This window comes from Balaenoptera musculus, chromosome 15, assembly GCF_009873245.2.
Source record: "Balaenoptera musculus isolate JJ_BM4_2016_0621 chromosome 15, mBalMus1.pri.v3, whole genome shotgun sequence".
Lineage (NCBI taxonomy): Eukaryota > Metazoa > Chordata > Mammalia > Artiodactyla > Balaenopteridae > Balaenoptera > Balaenoptera musculus.
The window spans coordinates 4,742,923-4,762,647 of record NC_045799.1 but is presented as its reverse complement, the minus strand read 5'-3'; the positions used below and the strand labels follow the sequence as shown (position 1 = coordinate 4,762,647).

At 43.5% G+C, this 19,725-nt stretch overlaps 1 protein-coding gene across 1 annotated transcript in view; it reads left to right on the top strand.

Moving 5' to 3' along the window:
• Positions 1-19,725, top strand: part of RAB22A (RAB22A, member RAS oncogene family) — a 52,898-nt gene that overhangs the window by 11,975 nt on the left and 21,198 nt on the right. The window contains exon 3 of the mRNA XM_036825142.1: positions 19,586-19,667. Coding sequence (XP_036681037.1) covers positions 19,586-19,667 — 82 coding nt within the window. The remainder of the gene's footprint in view (positions 1-19,585; positions 19,668-19,725) is intronic.

The following is a 19,725-nucleotide window of genomic DNA, read 5'->3' as shown; positions in this document are numbered from 1 at the left end:
AAGTCAGTACTCAGGTCTTTTGCCCATTTTTACTTGGAGTTTTTGCCTTATTTCTTACAGACTTGTAGAAATTCTTTACATATTACAAATAGAACTCTCTTGTCAGGTATATTTATTGTGAATATTTTCTTCCATTCCGTGGCTTGCCTTTTCATCTTCTTAATGATGTCTTCTAATGAGGAGTTTTAATTTCAGTGAAGGCCATGTTATCAGTTTTGTCTTCTTGGGTTCATGCTTTTTTGGTCCTCTCTAAACAAGCGCCGCTTGCCCCAAGTTCGCAGTGATATTCTCCTATGTTTTCATCATAGTTTTAGCCTTACTTTTAGTTCTCTGATCCATCTCAAATTAATTTTTCTGTATTCTGTGAGGTAGAGGTAAGAGTCATTATTTTCCCATGTGATTATCCAGCTGTCCCAGCATCATTTGTTGACAGACTTTCTTTTCCCCATTGAGTAGCATTGGCGTCTTAATAAATTATAATATTGAGTCTTCTGACCCATGAACATGGTGTCTTTCTCCATTTGCTTAGGTCTTCTTTAATTTGCCTCTGCGTTGTTTTGTAGTTTTCAGTGCAGGAGTCTTAAGAGTATTTTTGTTAAAAATTTTTCCTAAATATTAATGTTTTTTAAACTATTGTAAATGGAATTGTAATTTTTTATTTTATTTATAATTGTTTGTACCTGTATATAGAAATACCATTGATTTTCGTATATACTTTAATCCTGTTAAATTCATTTATTCTGATAGCTATCTTGTAGAGTCCTTAGGTTTTTTTTACATACATGATTATGTTGTCTGAGAATAAAGTCAGTTTCTTCCTTTCCTTTTAATTTTTTCCATACCTTGCTTCATTGGCTGGGACCTCCGGTACCATATTGAATAAAAGTGGTGACCAACATCCTTGCCTTTTCCCAATCTTAGTGGAAAAACATTCAACGTTATACTATTAAGTATGATGTTAGTTGTAGGGTCCCCATTATTAAGATAAGGAAGCTTCCTTTTTCTGGTTTGCTGAAAGTTCTTTTAAATCAAGAATGGGTCTTGAATTTTGTCTTAATACTTTTGTGCATCTATTTAGATGACAATATGGTTTGTTACCTCCTTTTTTCTGTTAATGTGATGGATAACTGTATTCATTATCAATTGCTAAGTAACAAATTATCCCAGTACTTAGCAGCTTGAAACAACAAACATTCATTATCCACATTTTCTGTGGATCAGAAATCAGAGTGGCTTAGCTGATATGGTTCTGGCTCAGAGTCTTCTGTGGTGTTGCAGTCAAGATGTCCCAGTCAAGGGGCTTCCCTGGTGGCGCAGTGGTTGAGAATCTGCCTGCCAATGCAGGGGACACGGGTTTGAGCCCTGGTCTGGGAAGATCCCACATGCCGCAGAGCAGCTAGGCCCGTGAGCCACAACTACTGAGCCTGCGTGTCTGGAGCCTATGCTCCGCAACAAGAGAGGCCGTGATAGTGAGAGGCCCGCGCACCGTGATGAAGAGTGGCCCCCCGCTTGCCGCAGCTAGAGAAAGCCCTCACACAGAAACGAAGACCCAACACAGCCAAAAATAAAAAAATATAAAAATAAATAAATAAATTTAAAGAAATTGCCAAACTATTAAAAAAAAAAAAAGATGTCCCAGTCAAGTCAGGGCTGCAGTCATTTGAAAGCTTGGCTGGGGTTGAAGGATCTGCTTCCAAGATGGCACACTCACATGGCTGTTGACTGGAGGCCTCAGTTCCTCAGATCTTCACCATGTGGGCCTCTCCATGGGGCTGCGTGAGTGTCCTCACAAGAGGACAGCTAACTTTCCCCAGGGCAAATGACCCAAGGGAGAGCAAGGAAGAATCTGTAGTATTTTTATGACCCCTTAGAAGGGAGTTACTAAACCCATCCCAGACTCGCAGGGTACGGAATTAAGCTCCGCTCCTGAAGGAAGGAGTATCAAAAGGCAAAAAATGAACATATTTTGTAACTACCACAATTACATTAATTGAATTTCAAAAGTTTAATCATCCTTACTGTAATAATGTTGTGAGTAAACATCAGATAAACTCGGATTGAGAAACGTTTTACAAAATGACGGGTATATAATCTTCAAAAGTCTCAAAGTTTAAAAAGTCAAGGAAAGACTGAAAAACTAACCCAGACTGAAGGATACTGAAGAGTCATGACAGCTAAATACAGCATGTGTTTTGAAGCAGATGTTTTACCAAAAAGGGATTTTTGAGTTTACCAAAACTCAAATAGGCTCTGAGGAATAGATGGTAGTAATGTGTCGGTGTTAATTTCACAGTTTTGATTATCTTATTCTGCATACACAGGAAGATAGTCTTGTTTGTAGGAAATGTCCACTAATGTTCACAGGTAATGAGGCAACTTACTCTGAAATGGCTCAGGATAAATAACTTCTGTACCTGTAACTTTTCTCTAAATTAGAGACTGTTTCAAGTTTGTTTGTTTTTAATGATGGCTATTTTACTGTAAATAAAGACATTAAAAGACAACCAACTTTCATCCCCCAAATGTCATTAAAAGACAGCTGGCTGCTTGGTGTAAAACAGTATAACATTGAGCTGTTGACGCACTCTTCACCTTACACGCCGGCTCTGTGAGCCTGGGTCAACCCCCCCCCCACCCCCGCATGTACCTACCTGCTTGGCCCGCCTAATTTAAGCGATTCTGAGATTGAGTAATTATTCAGGGTAGGAAAAAAGAGGAAATGCAAAACTCATTTCTTTTTATTTTACACCCATATTACCATTTCCATTGCTCTTCCTTCTTTCCTGTAGAATTGAGTTTTCATCTGTTGTTATTTCCCTTCAACCTAAAGAACTGTTTTAGCATCTCATGGATTCTCAGGGCTACTAGTGACAGATTCCCTCAGTTTTTGTTTATCTGAAAAGGTCTGTATTACATCCTCACTTTTAAAGGATATTTTTGCTAGATAAGGATTTCTGGGGGGTTTTTTCCCCCTTTTTGTATTTTGTTTGTACAGCGTAATGATTTGATATGGGACCATATTGTGAAGTGATTACACAATAAGTGTAGTTAACATCCGGTCACCACACAGAGTTAGAAAAATTTTTTTCTTGCTATGAGAACATTTAGGATTTACTCAACAACTTTCAAATATACAGTACAGTATTATTTACTATAGTCACCAAGCTGTACGTCCCATGGGTGAAATGAGTGAAGATGTCAGAGGTACACACTTGGAGGTGTAATGTACAGATGGTTTTCTTTCAGCATTTTGAATATAGTATTCTACTGTATTCTGGCCTCCGTGGTTTCTGCTGAGCGGCCTGGCATCGTCCATAGCACTGTTCCCCTGTAGGTAACATATGTTTTTATCATCTGGCTGCTTTAAGATCTCTTTATCTTTTTTTTTTCTAATTAATATTTATTGGAGTATAATTGCTTTCAATGTTGTATTCGTTTCTGCTGTACAGCAAGGTGAATCAATTATTCATATACATATACCCACTCTTTTTTAGATTCTTTTCCCATATAGGTCATTACAGAGTATTAAGTAGAGATCCCTGTGCTATACAGCACGTTCTTATTAGTTATCTAGGGTCTCTTTATCTTTTGTCTTCAGCAGTTTACTGTTTTGTGCTAGGTGCTTGACATACTCTGGGGTAACTGAGTTGCTTGGATTAGAAATATGATTGTTTGGGACATTTTCAACCATTATTTCTTTAAATATTTTGTCTACCCCATTCTCTTGCTCCACCTATAGGATTCCAGTTACTCATATATTAAACTGTTGGATATTATCTCGCAGGTGACTGCGGCCTGGGTTTTGTTTTGCTTTGTTTCCATCTTTTTCTCTTTAAGGATCGTGTTATTTCTGTTGATCTGTCTTTAAGTTCGATTGATCCTTTCTTCTGTCTTTTAAGCACATCTAGTATATTTTTTTCACTTCAAATACTGTCTAATTCTAGAGTCTTTGTTTTTTATATTTTGTAAGCTTATCTGTTCACTCAATATGACTCTTTGTCTTTAAGTCCTGATTATATTTCTAATAGCTTTTAAAGCACATGTCTGCTAGTTCCAACATCTGGATCAGCTCAGGATCTGTTGCTATTTACTCTTTTTTCTCTTGACCTTGGGTCACATGTCTTTGCGTATGTAGTAGCTTTTCTTTAATTACTATTGTATACTGAATGCTGCAGAGGTATGTTGTAGGGATTTTCTATTCTCTTATCTTCCGGGCAGTGCTGAGTTTTGTTTTAGCAGAAAGCTGAACTGTGGGCTAATCACCTTGAAGTTGGGGAAACGTGCTTTTACACTCTGTTAGGATGGTTCTGTTGGATTGTTGCCTTCAGCCTCACGGCAAATCCTTATTCCCGGGACACAGTCTTTACTTCTGAAGGGTGGCCTACCTGGCTTTTCACTCAGGGTGCTCACTGGGCCCCTGTAAGTCGGCAGGATTCAGACTTCCAACTCTTTCTCCTGCAGTTGGCAGCAGCTGAAATCCTGCTCAGCTCTTTCAGCCTTCCATCGGCACTGTCCTTGGAGTCTCCCCCGCGCATGTGCGGTTCAAAGTCACCATGGGTCTGAGGGGACTTGATGCATAGACTTGAGGCTCCCTCTGCAGCATCTTCCTTCCCAGGGCATCCCGTCTGCATTTCCAGCCACACTGGGAGCCCCAAACCCCATCCTCCAGCCAGCGGCACTGGTTTTCTGCTTGACAGGCTGGTGAGGGTTCTCCCAGTGCGGGCTCCCACCACCGTGCCTGGGCTCAGAGCTCCCTGACTTTGACTTTTAATTTGAATATTTAATTATTTTACTTTTAATATAATTACTGATGTATTTATGTTTAAACACTACAATTTTACACTTTGCTCTTTATTTACCCTGTCCTGTGCTCTTGTGGGTTGAATTTTGTTTTGTTTTGCTTTTAATGCCATATTTCCCCCTTTGTTACCTTGGAAATACATTCTTTAATTGTTCCTCTAGCAATTACGTTACGCATCCTTGACTTAACTTGAGTCTAATATAAATTACTTTCACTACATTCCCACAATGCAAGGATCTCAAATCCAATTTCCCTGTTTCCTGCCTTTTATGCTTTTACAGTGCATTTTAATTCTAGACCTTATAGGACCTTTATTATTGTTATACAGTCAACATTCCTGTCAGTTTTCTCCACATGTTTACTCTTCCTGTTGCTTTACATTCCTGCCTGCATTTCTGACGTTCCATCTGGGATTATTTATTTCATTCTGAAGAATACTGTTTCATATCTCCTTTACTGTACTCTTCTGGTGCTGGGGGGTTTTTTTGTCTGAAAATGTCTTAATTTCATCTTTTTTAAATAGAGCTTTTATTTACATACAATAAAATGTGTAGTTCAGTGCATTTTTGCCTTGTACTTGTTTAAGTGCCATCAAGCTATAGAACATTTCCATTACCCCAGAAAGCTCCCTTCCTGGTATACCCACCCCTGCCTCATCAACCTAACCACCATCAACCTAACCTATCACAATAGAGTAAATGTGTGTTTTTAAACTTCGTATAAATGGAGTCTTATTATATCTACTCATTTATGCTGCCTTCCTCTGCTCAAAATACTGTTTTTGAGGTTCATCCATGTTTTTGCACATATCAGTAGTTTGTTCCTTTTTATTGCTGAGTAGTGTTGTATTGTATGAATATACCACAATTTGTTTATCTAGTCTCCTATTGATGGGCATTTAAATGCAGTCCAGTTTCAAGCTATTATGAATAAAGCTGCTGTGAATATTTGTATACAGTTTTTGTGTGTAGATATGTACACGTGTCACTCTTGAGTATATACCTGAATATGGAATTTCTGGTTCAAAGGCATGTTTCCTATCTACCATTGTGTAACAGATTACCCTAAAGCTTAGCAGCTTAAAACAACAATGAACACGTATTGTCTCACAGTTTTTGTAGGTCAGGAATTCAGGAGCAACTTAGCTGGACGATTCTGGCTCTTGCCATACTGACCTCTCCATAGGGCTGCTTGAGTGTCCTCACAACATGGGAGCCCAGGATGGAAGCCACAGTGTCTTTGTGACCTCACCTTCATTTCCATAATATCCTCTTGGTTACACGGGTCAGCTCCATTCACTGTGGGAGGGGATGACACAGGACATAAATACCAGGAGTAAGGATCCTTAGGGCCATCTTAGATGCTGGCTGCCACAATAGGTTTTATGGCATGTTTATAAGAACTTGCTGTTTTCCAAAGTGGTTGCATGCTCTTTTCCATTCCTACCAGCAATACATGACAGGTCCATTTGTTCTACATCTTCAACAGTTGTTTTTAATTTAAGCTATTTTGGCAGGTCACAATCATTTTTTAAAGTCTATTTTCATTGGATATAGAATTCTTGGTTTTCAGTTATTGTCTCTTAGGTCTTTGAAAATATATATCCCATTTTCTTATGACTTCATCTGTTTTTATTGAAGTCAGGTGTCAGTCTTGTTGCTCTCTGAATATTAATGCATCATTTTTTCTTCTGAGTGCCTTTGAGATTTTCTTTTCGTCTTTGGGTTTCACCAATCTTACCTTGATGTGCCTAGGTGAGACTTTTGTTGCATTTATGCTGCTTGAGTTCATAGTATTTCTTGAACCTGTGGTTTGATGTCTTTCAGGTTGGAAAATTCTCAACCGTTATCTCTTCAATATTGCTTTTGCTCCATTTTCTCTCTTCACATTCTCAGACTACTATTACATATAGTTTAGAATTTGTTTGTGTGGCTTTTACACTCTTTTCTACATTTTCCATTATTTTTTTTCCTCCATGCCTTAAACTAGGTATTTTCTCCTAGCCCTTCATCCAGTTTTTACTCTTTTAAAATTTTTCAACTAATTCTAATCTAATTTTAAACCTATCTTTATTCTTTATTTCCGTTATTATTTTTCTAAAGTTCTAGAATATCTGGTTGGTTTGTTTCTTCTAGTGTTCTTTTCTTTGCTGAAATAACCACTCTAATCACTATTACCACATAATGTTTTGTTATCTTCATAGTAAATATTAAAATCTATTATCATTTATCTATTTATTTACTTACTGTCTGACCCCACCACTCCATAGGTCTATGAGAAGAGGAACCTTATCCAGAGTGACTACAGATGTATCCCTAGTGCCTAGCCCTTAGTCATGCGCTCAGTAAAAAAAAAAAGATTATTCTTTAATTGTAAGATTTTTACAATTGTATACAGTCATCATCTCTATTTACCAATCTCTGATTCATTTCAGATCCTCCTCTTATCGGCATCTGCCCTATTATTCCACTGAAACCACTGTTGCAGTTTAACATCAACCGGTGAATGGCCAAGTATAATCCATTTTATTGTATTTCTCCTCTCTAGAAGTACCTAGCATTCCTTTTTTTTTTCTGCAAAGCCTCTCGTTACCTGGGATACAGTTCTTTTTTTTTTTTTTTTTTTTTTTTTTAAGAAAGTGCAAAGGCTCTGAGGCCAGGGTTCAGTTTCTTTGTTTGTTTATTTATTTATTTTGGCTGCATTGGGTCTTCGTTGCTATGCACGGGCTTTCTCTAGTTGTGGCGAGCGGGGGCTACTCTTCGTTGTGGTGTGCAGGTTTCTCATTGCAGTGGCTTCTCCTGTTGTGGAGCACGGACTCTAGGCGCGCGGGCTTCAGTAGTTGGGGCACACGGGCTCAGTAGTTGGGGCTCGTGGGCTGTAGAGCGCAGGCTCAGTAGTTGTGGCACACGGGCTTAGTTGCTCCACGGCATGTGGGATCTTCCTGGACCAGGGCTCGAACCCGTGTCCCCTGCATTGGCAGGCGGATTCTTAACCACCACGCCACCAGGGAAGTCCCTGGGATACAGTTCTGATTCTCCTCCTTCCTACCTCTTGGGATAGTCCTCCTTTTTCTGTTTCTTGGCCTTGGTGTTCACCCCTAAAATGTGGAAGCAGGGAAGATTTCTGCCATGGCCCTGGGTCTTCCCAGGTGATTTCATTCACACTCACAGCCTTGAGGGCCACCTTTCTCCAGCGAATGCAGATGACTGCTGTGTCACTGCAGACACACCTGGGACACCACATATCTGCTCCTGAACTCCTCTCTCCACCTTTCATCCCAAAGACCTCATCCTCCTTGTCAGTGTGTCCACCACTGAGTGTGAATTGATACAGCCACTCCAAGCTCCAAGTTGTAGTGATAATGTTGCTCATATTTTATACTTTAAATATGATAACTTAATCCGTAAAACAACCGTGTGTGCTTACAATCCAGATATAAAAAGTCACAAAATTCTCATCCAAAGAAGAAACAAAACCAGCAAGATAAATTTTTAAAAGCCCATTAGACATCTGAGCTCACAAAGAAACCTAAATGAACTAAACTTCAGGAAGTGACAAGCCACTCACAAGAGAGAAGTGATCCATGGCTGCTCTCCTTCCCTGCAGAGACAGGGACGGGGAGAAGCGGCCGTGGACGGGGCCCTCAGGCTGTCAACTGCGGAGACCTGAGGCAGCTGGTGAGCCCAGAGGAACATCTGTGAGGGAGTCCCCGCCTTCACTGGACATAGGGTGACAGCAGCCAGGGCACAGGGATCCAGGCGGGGAACTGGAAGGCCAGGAGAACGCCTCAGAATCTTGATCATGTTTGCTGATCCTTCCTCTGCTGTGGCCAGTCAGCCATTAAGCTGATCTAATACAATTTGTATTTAAAGTCGGGTCAGTAGACTGAACCACAAGGGGAAGAAAAGAGTTAACAACAGCAAAAGGACGTCTGAAATCTGTAGGACAATATCAAGGCAGTTTCACTGTAACTGCTTTTACTCATGACACCTCTTCCACCAAATGTCTGGGTTTTTTCCACACCAACAATCAACTCTCCAACTCTCCAGACAACCACTGGACATCCTTCAGTTCAGTTCGTTTCTGGCACTACCTCCCCAGAGTTGTGTCAGACTCCACAGGTTCACAGCTCAGTCCCACGAGACTGCTGGCTCTCCCGGTGCCAGTCACCAGTGTCACGTGCCCAGGGCACCCATACTTCTGTCTGACGTGGCTACAAAGTTGAGACTTCCCCCCCAACACACATACCCCTCCACCCCTTTGAGGTTTGATAATTTGCTAGAAAAGCTCACAGAACTCGGGAACACACTTTACTTACATTTACTGGTTTATTATAAAGGATACAAATGAAGAGTGAGACAAAGAGGTCTGTAGCGCTGGAAGGGTCCCAAGCACAGGAGCTTCTGTCCTGTGGAGTTGGGAGTATGCCACCAATCCAGAAACTCTTCAAACCCCATTGTTAAGGACTTTTTATGGAGGCTCGATTGCTAGGCATGACTGACTAAATCATTGGCCATTGAGATTAACTCAGTCTCCAGCTCCTCCTCCCTCCCCAGAGGATGGAGGGTAGGGCTGAAAGTTCCAACCCCCTTATCAAGATCTGGTCTTTCTCGCAACCCGCCCTCCCACCCCACAATCTGGAGCTATCTAGGGGCCTGCCAGGATCACCTCATCTGAACAAAAGACACTCCTCTCACTCAGCATATTCCAAGAGATTTAAGAGCCCTGTGTCAGGACCTGGGAACAAAGACCAAATACATATTTCTTATTATGCCACACTCACATACACATCATTGGCATCCCAGAAAGAAAGGAGAAAAAGAATGGCACAAAAATATAATTCAAGACATTAAGGACAAGAACTTTCCAAAACTGATGAAAGTGATCAATACACAAATCCAAGAATATCTCCAAACGCCAATCAGAATAAATACAAGAGAGTTGATCTTAAAAGCAGTCAGAAGGGCATTAAAAAACACATTATATACTGAAGAACAGTGATAAGAATTGTCACCGACTTCTAAACAAACACTGGAGGTCAGAAGATAATGACATGGCATCTTCAACACAGTAAATAAAGGTGGGGCAGGGACCTGCCAAGCATGAATTCTATATCCAGCAAAAATTTTCTTCAAAAGTGAAGGTGAATTAAAGATATTCGCAGACAAAAACTGAGAGAATTTGCCTACAGCAGACCCATATCATGAAAGATACTAAATGAAATTCTAAGAAGACTGTTGGCTTTTAAAACAAAAATAACAATTGTATTACTGTGTTTATAACGTTTGAAGAAGCTAAATATAAGGCAACGAGCACAATGGGTGGGAGGGATACATGAAATTAGATTGTTGTGTATCTTCCGTTGTTCATGAAGTAGCACCATATTATGTGGAAATAGACTGAAATTTAAAGATTCATATTGTAATCTCTAGAGAAACATTGGAAAAAATAGGCACACACAAAGTGGTATCGCTAAAAAGTCAATACAAGAGAAAAAATAGAATACAGAAAAAAGTGTGATTTATCCAAAAGAAGGCAGAAAAGGAGGAGCGGAGAAACAACAAACAAATGCCAAAATGAGAAACTTAAAACCAGTCATGTAAATAATTACATTGAATGTCAATTTTCTTATTTCTAGCATTCACATATTTTATAGACTCCACAGGGCATTGTGCATTTCTACATACACTATATTGATGTCTATAAATACGGTCTCTGTGACAGTTTTACTGTTTTTACAGTCTTGGTGCTTTTTTTTTCCTTATCGTATTGACTCAATCCTCCAGTACAGTGTCGAAAACAAGTGGTGAGAGTGGACATCCACGCCTTGTCGTAAGGCATGGCTGACATAAAGGCATAACAGCCAAAATGCCGGTGAGAATGTGGAGCAGCTAGAACGGGGTACGTTTCTGAGGGGAGTAGGAAACAGTGTGACTGCTTTGGAGGACTGTGCTCTGTTCTCGTATCAAGTTAAACGTACACCTAACTTATGGCTCAGCACTTCTACCCTTACGTATTCACCCAAGAGAAATTAAAATATGTGTTTAGAGAAAGACTTGTAAAAAAAAAATGCCTTATTCATAATAGCCAAAAGCTTGAAACAACCTAAATATCCCTCAACATAATGATGGGCAAAGTCTGATATATTCATACAATGGAATACCATACAGCAATAAAAGAAGAACTAGCTATCAAATAATATAGATTCCTTTCAAAAACATCATTAAATGAAAGATGCTAGACACAAGAGTATATATGAAATCCAAGGACAGTCAAAACTAATGTATGAAGTAGGAGTCAAAAAGTTTTGCCTGGGGTAGGTACAAGACTTAACTAGAAATGGGCAAAGTTTCCTTAACTAAGGAAACTTTGGGGGTTATAGAAATGGTCTTTATCTTGTTTGGGGCAGTAGTTACAAAGCCCTGTGTTATAGGTACTGAAGGTATTCCTAGTTTTCAAATGAGAGAACTGAGGCAAAGAGAGGTTAATTGACTTGCCCAGTTGGTGGCAAAACTAATAACCAGAGCTGGGTAGTCTGGCTGAAAAGCCTGCACTCTTAGTGAGAATGCTGTTGTCTCAGATCCTGGCCCAGAAATTCTACTTCTAGGACTTTATCCTTCAGATAAACTCACAGAAGTTCCAAACATCAAGGTTAGTAACTATACAGGGTTAGTCATTGCAGCGTTGTGGATTATCAGGGGGCTGATTATATTATTTATAGCGTAATCACTTGATATAATATGATGAAGGGGAAAAGGCCAGCTTGAGAAAACTTTATATGCTTATATTGAATGACCTCCTAGGTGTAGTGTAGAGTGAAAAAAATCAAAGATACATACTATATTCTACCATCTGGGTTAATAAATAAAAGAAGATGCAGGGGAAACTGTATACACATATGCTTGTATAAACCGCAGGTATATCTGAAAGGAAGCCTAGGAAATGGATGAGATAGCTTCCAGGGAGAGGAATTGAATGGCTGGGAGAGAGGGGTGCGAGGGAGACGTTTCAGTCCAGTATACCTGTTCTGTACATCCTGGGTAGTGAAGCCTGTGAGTGTATTACCTATTCCAAAAATTAATGATATAGTAACAATTTGGAAATGACTGAAATAGCTCATCACACACATAGTTGCCTGAGCTGACAGAAGCCTGCTTCAGACTTCTTAGAACTGTCCCTCTCACCAGTCCGTACCCTGTGGCTTTGGGGTATCAGCCTCAAAGTGTCCCTTCCTACCCATCAAGCCTACCCTGTCTTTCTCCAGGATCGTTTCAGGGCCTCCTAGCTCGTTTCCTTCCCTGTTTCCCTTTTGCGTCCCGTTCCCTCCATCTGGTCCAAGCTCTCACGGTGCTTAGTATTCCCCAGGTTTTGCCTAGAAATCCATTTCCACTTCTGCCCTGTAAGGTCCTTAAAAATAGACATCCATCTCACCTATCCATGGGTTATTAAGGGCTTGGTATCTGGCAGAAGGACCCCAAAGGCCTGTTGCTTCCAGAATTCAGCTTTCAAACAGGTCTGGTAACACGCTGCCTTCCTTGCCCTCAGGGCCTCCTCCCACTTGCAGCCGTCCTGCCCAAAACTTCATCCTCCAAATGACTTCACATGCTGCACAGGTGGACGTTTTAAATTTATATTGTTAAGTATTTTATTGTCTGTTAGAAAAAATAACCTAGTCCATGAATCCTGTGGGATTTTAATTTTACCAATATTATTGCTCAGAGAAGTTTAAGTTAAAAAAATAGAATGATTTTTTACAATATTCAGTAGTAAGTAATACAGATGGAACATGGATATGGCAGAAATGGTGACAGTGAGGCCCTGGCCTTCGGGAGATGCTGACGTACAGGAAACAGGGCCTCACGCAGAGCAGACACTCATCCGCGTGAAGATGCAGCGTCTCGTTGACCTTCACCGCCTGTCCGTCCCCGCCCTGCCTGGAGCCTTTTCTGTGGTTACCTGAATGCACTGGCCACCCCACCCCACCCCACCCAGGCTCACTCTGCAGAACCACTTGGATTCGTCTTGCACGTTCACCATTCTGTGCTTTTGTTCCTGCTGTTTCTGTTTATAGAATGTGATCCCCCCACCTTAGGTCCTGTTGCTGGGCAAACTCTCTCCTGAAGGAGGGTTCAGCAGGGTTCAGCTCCAACTTCAACTCTTCTCATGAAGTCCTCCCTAGTGTATTAGTTTCCTATCGCTGCCGTAACAAAATATAGCAAATGTCACTTACAAGAGCGCAAGTTTATTGTCTTATAGTTCTGGAAGTCAGAAGTCTGAAATCAGTTGCACTGGCTTAAAGTCAAGGTATGGGCAGAGCTGGTTCCCCCCAGAGGCTCTGAGGAGGGAATTGGCTTCCTTGCCTTTTGCAGCTTCTCGGGGCTGCCTTTCTTCCAGCCTCCCATACCTGGCACCGCTGCTGTCTCGGGTACTTTCTTTTTCAGTGTAGACAGTCTTTATTGGCAGGTGTTAAGTACGCAAAATAGTAGCAAGTCCAGAAGGATGGGAAAGGAAGCAGGGCATGGCTCTCCTCCCCCACGTGAGGACCCTGGGAAACCAGGCCAGTGGGGTGGGGCCTTGGCCACTTCGAGCCCAGCACCTTCTGGAGAACAAGCTCCCATGCAGGAGAACGCCTCACAACACAGGGGAAGGGAGCAGAACCCCGGAAGATGCCTTTCACCCATCTTCAGGGCACATTATCCTGGTCTCCACTTGCATCTTACATCACCTTCTCTGGCTCCAGCTTCTCCTCGTCTCCTTCTAAGGACCCTTGTGATTACATTGGGCCCATCTGGATAGTCCAGCACCCTCACCCCATCGCAAGATTCTTAACCAAATCGCGTCTGTAAGGCCCCTTTTGCCATGGAAAGTAACATATTCACAGGTTCTAGGGTTGGGGTGTGGACATCCTCCCACACCTGGAGTCACCCTTCTCCTGGGAACTCAAGATGTGGCTTTACCTCTGTGCTCCCACAACTCTCTGTCCATCCTTCAGCATCTCGTTGAGTATCTGCCTTATAATTTTCTGTCATCTGACCAGTCCTCTCCCTGTGAGCCTCCGGGGGGCAGGGGTGGGGTTGCAGCCATCCTGCCTGCCCAGACTTCCTGCCGGACAGAAGGCATGTGTTTGAGGGAGTCGACCGCCCAGCGCACGACGGCCCTGCGGTGCTGCGGTTCCCAGGCCGGGCTCAGGGCCCGGCCGCCTGGTGAGGTTCCCAGCTGTGCCACTCACTTGCCCCGCCCCTCCATGCCCTGTCTGCAAAATGGTGCTGACGGATCGGACCCAACCCAGAGGCTAACAGCAAGGACTAAATGGGGTCACACGCGTGAAGGACGAGAAGAGCACCTGACCGTCATGACCACTCAGGGCAGCTAGCTCCATCCCTGTTGTTGTTGATTTTATTGTTTATGTTGTGAAAGGTTTTTCTGTTGTGTAAGTTATTCTTGACAAACTTAGGAAACTTAGGCTACACTCTTTGTTATTAAATCTGATTGTCTTTAGGTTTAAAGTAATGTTTTCCTTGATTTTAAATATTTTTACAAAAGTTTTTAGAATGACAAAAATGTAGAAAGTACTAGAGAATTTGTTTAGGGTGACCGTGAACCTGTGGCCTAGCCATCTCTTGTGCACCCACCGCTCTGGTTAAGGTGGGCAGGGCTGCCTAAACAACAGCCCTGTGCAGAGTGGTACGAAATGGCACGTCAGGCCTTAGCTCTCTGAGAGATGGTAGAGTTTAAAGATGCACGTGACTTTGGAACCTACATAAGGGGCTGAGGTTCTGGATACTCAAAGCCTTCCTTACGAGGCACCACATACCATTATGGGGATGACAGCATCCGTGTGTCATTCCAAGGAAAGGGCTTGGAGGTACTGCAGTGTGATGCAGGGCACACGTATGTCCTGAGAGCTGAACAAGTCTACTGCAGTTAGAGGAAAGGCGTTTTTAAAACACCTTGTAGCAAGTACTTTCATTGGGAACACATGCTCCTACCAAAGATCCTGACCACTTGGTGCCCATGAAAGTCATATTTTTAGAATGTCATGAAAAATGGAGAAGTATATGAAAGGCATTCTAGCTTTAGGAAATAATGCTAGTAGGGATCTTAGATTAAAGAGGTAATAAGATCTGCCTAGGCAGAGTGAGGAGAGATGGTTTAGCAGTGAAGAATAAGGTTATCAGACAAGTAAATGGCTTGCTGGAAAAGAAAAATATCATTTGGATGGCAGGAAGCCATTGCCTGTTTTTCAAAAAGCAAGCTATTGAAGTTATCATACCGTCCACATCATTTAACTTGAACGTTAAAGGAGTGGTCCTGGAGTTGGAGTGATGGTGGGAGGGAGAAACTGTAGTGGTCCCGCTCGAAGAGTAGGGTCCAATTTATGAATTTATTTCAGGGATTGAGGTTCAAATGTAGATTAAATGTAAAATGAAGGACCAGACAGCTCTCTCAGAGTGGATGGAAGTAACAAAGGACAAAAAAGAGTTGCAGACCAGTGTCTGTTCCGTGGAAGGCAGACACCATGTTCTGATTGAGAGCTTGGAATTGGGGACTGTTTGGGGAGTGGAGTGGAAATAAGCCCCGTCTTCACCGCGTCATGTGTGAGATGGGGATGAAGTGTCTAGATTGTGGAGCTGAGCTGAAGGCGGTCAGATTTAGAAAAGCGCTGTCCCCCACGGATGAAAGCCTAAAGCTGTGGGACAGGATTCACTCTGGCGAGCCGTGCGGGAGGCCTTCTGCCCGGGGCCGGCCAGCGCGCAGGGACCTTCGGGAGAGACAGTGGGCATCACCCCCTGCCGTGTTTGGCCCGAGTCAGGGTGTCGTCACTGTGTAGACTCACCAAATGCAAATGCCAAAGGGGAGGAAATGTCCTTAGAGGTGTGACAGGCCAAGATCTCAGGTTCTCAAAGATCAACAGAGATGCCTGTTGCAGTGAAGAGTCGTCACGGGGCTCAGGAAGGAGAGGACAGGGAGGCGTGGTGGTCACGCCACAGCCACCTGAGCTGGGACCCGGCGGCTGGGGAGACACTCGTGCTTCAGCCGGGAGTGCCACAGCCTCTTCCTTAGCATGGCTCTGGAAGTCTGGGCGATGGAGGGACGCGGGAGTCGGTCACTGCTCGAGACGCCTGGCTGTCGCCAGGTGCCTGTTGGCTGGCCTGGAGGTGAGAGCTGGCGGCCAAGCAGGAGCAGGTCGTGAGGACTTCCCTGGACGTGGTCAGCCCTGCTGGTGGCACCCACCCCCACCCCCAGAGGCCACGCACCTGGCTCAGGAGCCCCCAAGGCTCCTCTGATCTCAGCTCTCTCTGTGCTCCAGAAGCACTTCTCACTTTACGCTTTGGGGAGTGCTTGGCCGAGACTCCCTGGAGCTGTGGGCGTCATGGAAGGCGAAGTGGCTTATGGCAACATGGTAAATGCTTTGTCAGAATTCCAGGATAGCAAGGAGGGAGGTGAGGAAGATACGCCTATCACAGAGAAAGACGTCCAACAAGGTCCCTACCTTCGTGGCGCTTACATTTCTCATGGGTGAGTTAGGCATTGAACAGGTAGATTTAAAAATAGATAAATAGCCAGGCAGATATTATACAGACCTTGTAGCAGACGCCCTGAAGACAAAATGGGATGATGTGTGTGTGTTGCAGGGTGAAGTTGGGGTGCAGAGCTGCCTGGCTTGGGGGGACCACACCAATTTTTGTGATTGTTGGCAGCTGAGCTAAGACCTAAAGCCTGAGGAGCATTTGGCCAGGGAGGAAAGCATTCAAGGAAAAGGAACAGTCAGCATGAAGGTAGAAACAGAACAATTGGGAGGATTTGAGTCTGGGAGGAGGAGACCAGTTCGATGACTGCAGTGGGCCAGGCAGGGTGTGCTGGGATCATATCAGAGCAGCGATGGCGGGTGAATCAAAGACAAGACATCTCTGACTCAGCAGAGTCAGAAAAGTGGAAATCATAGCTGGTGTGAATGGAAATGTGTTTATTCTCAAGTTGGGAGGGTTGATGGGGGAACATGTGGGGAAACTTGGGGCTTATAACCTCTGTCTTCTCTGAGAAGGCCGAAACAAGCTGTTGCCCGGGAAAGAGGGGTCTCGGGCAGTGGTTGGGAGCTGGAAAAAAGTCGTAGGAGTGTGGGATCGTTGCTGTGTGGTAAGAGAGGCCTGGGTGGGTTCAGCTGAAGTAGGATAGTCTTCACACCAGTCCTCACAGCTTTGTGACTTTCTTCCAGCAAGGCAGCCACCCCACCTCTGTGCAGAGGAAGCAGGGAGAGAGGCTCTTCCAGGTGGTTGAGACAGAAGGACAGGCAGGATTCCTAGAGAACTGGCACAGTATGGCGAGTGATGCTGGCGATAAAAGGACAAGAGGCCAACAGATGTGGAGACCCAAGGAGACCTAAGTAGAGAGCTTTGGACATGACAAGACCTCAGTGCAGATGGGAAGGAGTTGTCTTGAGAGCGACCATGGGGGAGAGGTGGAAGGATGGCCTAGGGTCGCAGACAGGAAGTTGGGTTTAATCCTTTTAGATCCCTACATTACATTGCAGCTGCCATTTTGTCTTTTTTCCTCCTGTCTGAGTAATGAATCTGTGCTTTCATTACAAGGGAAATGGTTGGCAGGTTGGTTGGATTTCAGTGAATTCTGATCTAATAATGAAACATTTCCTTTTTATTTATTTATTTATTTATGGCTGTGTTGGGTCTTCGTTTCCGCGCGAGGGCTTTCTCTAGTTGCGGCAAGCGGGGGCCACTCTTCATCGCGGTGCGCGCGGGCCTCTCACTGTCGCGGCCTCTCTTGTTGCGGAGCACAGTCTCCAGACGCGCAGGCTCAGTAATTGTGGCTCACGGGCCCAGTTGCTCCGCGGCATGTGGGATCTTCCCAGACCAGGGCTCGAACCCGTGTCCCCTGCATTGGCAGGCAGATTCTCAACCACTGCGCCACCAGGGAAGCCCAAAACATTTCCTTTTAATTGTTGTATATATCTTTCTCAGCTTTTTCTCTACTTAAAGCATATTTCTTCTCTTGTTCTTTGAGCAGCCAAAACGGATGTGTTGGGTGCACTGGCTCTGTTAACAGGCCTCTACCAGGTGTCTATTGTCACTCTTACATCTAACACCACAGCCATAATTGATGGAGAGTTGAGTTGCAAGCTCTTAGGACTAATTGTAGAGTCTAAACTAAAACATTTCCTGCAGCTGCCTTTAAATAACAATAATAACAATAGTAATAATGTTTTGTATAGGGATAGTACTTTACAATTTGCAAAGCGCTTTCACATACATCGTATCATTTAATCTTCACAATAAATAAGGCTTTTTGAATGCTTAGATCTTTCCTAAAGTGAGAAATCATGGTGCACATCTTGATTTAATCATGGTGAGTTGCCAGAAATTCTTGACGTGATAAGCATTTATTGAGCACCTTCTGTGCCTAAAGCACTTCACTAAGGACAGCACGGGGTAAACGCACGGGGTAAACTTCCCGTAAGGAGATACCAAGTAAGTAGCCCCGGCCCAGTAACTGTGTGATCTTGCTTCCTGGCTCACTCCCCCTTCCACATCACAGTCACTGTTTTGGCGGCTGCTTGCTAAACCATAAAGTTATATAAATATTACTAGGAATTCATTGTATCAGAGTTTACATTTTTAAAACTAGGATTCTGATACTTATCTAAGCTCAGTAATACTTCAGGAAGTCATTCTATCGATTTCAGCTTGAACTTTCTTGAAAATTATGTATCTGTTACTTGAATCTCAAGGATATTTCAGATCCAGCATATTTGAAAATGTCTAGCCATTGAGTTGGTTGTCCTGATTAGGATGATTAGGCTATGACTCCAAGAGTACAACTTGACCCTCAGCCCCAGAAGGCTTATTCAGCGGGAAGGAAGACATAATCATCTCTGGGTTCTTGAGCCAGACTCGGATGCACTGAGGAGACTGGGAGAGAAAGGGCTTCCCAGGAGGGAGCTTCCTGGGTGAGATGGGGAGTAGAGGGTAGCATTGGAGCCGAGCACAGGCCCAGGGCAGGACTCCTGAACCTTTAGCCAGGAGCCCCTAGAGGGCCCAGGCATGTGTTCTGGGCCACCGCAGCTCTTCACAGAGTCTCCAGAAAGCATGAGACCCCCCAGCCCCTGCCTTCAAAGGCCCCTGGGCAGAGTGGCGCCTCACAGAGAGCAGTAAGACATGCCCATCAGCATTCCTTTCCCCATGGAGGGCTGGGGCGGCCGCTGAGGCCTGATGTGGCCCATCAGGACCACCAAGGGGCTGCTTTGTTACTGAAACACAGAGGAGCCAGCTGTCTTCCTGCTTCTTGTTTGGCATCTTAGTTTTATTAACTCTAGTATTACACTAGCTCTTTATGTGGTCACGTGGTTTAGGAATGGGTGAGGACAAACCTAAATGGCCTAATGCTTATAAGCACACTGATTTCCTGGACACAGTTTTTTTTACAAAAGTTTTCCCATGGTGCCATCTTTTTAAAGAACAGCTTCTGTATATTACAAGGGAGGCTAATGTCTGGATTATCAAATTATCTCTTGGTTCTTTTGATGTGGAGCTCAGGCAGTCACAAGCCAAAGAACCCTTCCTTTGTGTTGGGCAGATGTGCCTGACGCTTTATTTTGACCCAGAATATGCAGCCAGCATCTGAGTCTCTCGTGAATACTCCGGAGAGGACCACAATTAGGATATAGTGTGGAGCGGGAGTTTGAGCGTGAAGTCTAAGTGGTGTTTCCAGCTGGGGCTGGCGACGTGCTTTAAATAATTGTATTCTGATCATTTAGGTCTCTCTTTATAGGGCATCTTTTATGACCAAGACTGTCCAGTACCAGAATGAGCTGCATAAATTCCTAATCTGGGACACAGCTGGACAAGAACGAGTAAGTCACTCTTTAATTTACTGTGTGTTTTTCTGAGGCCCAGATTAAAGCCCCGACA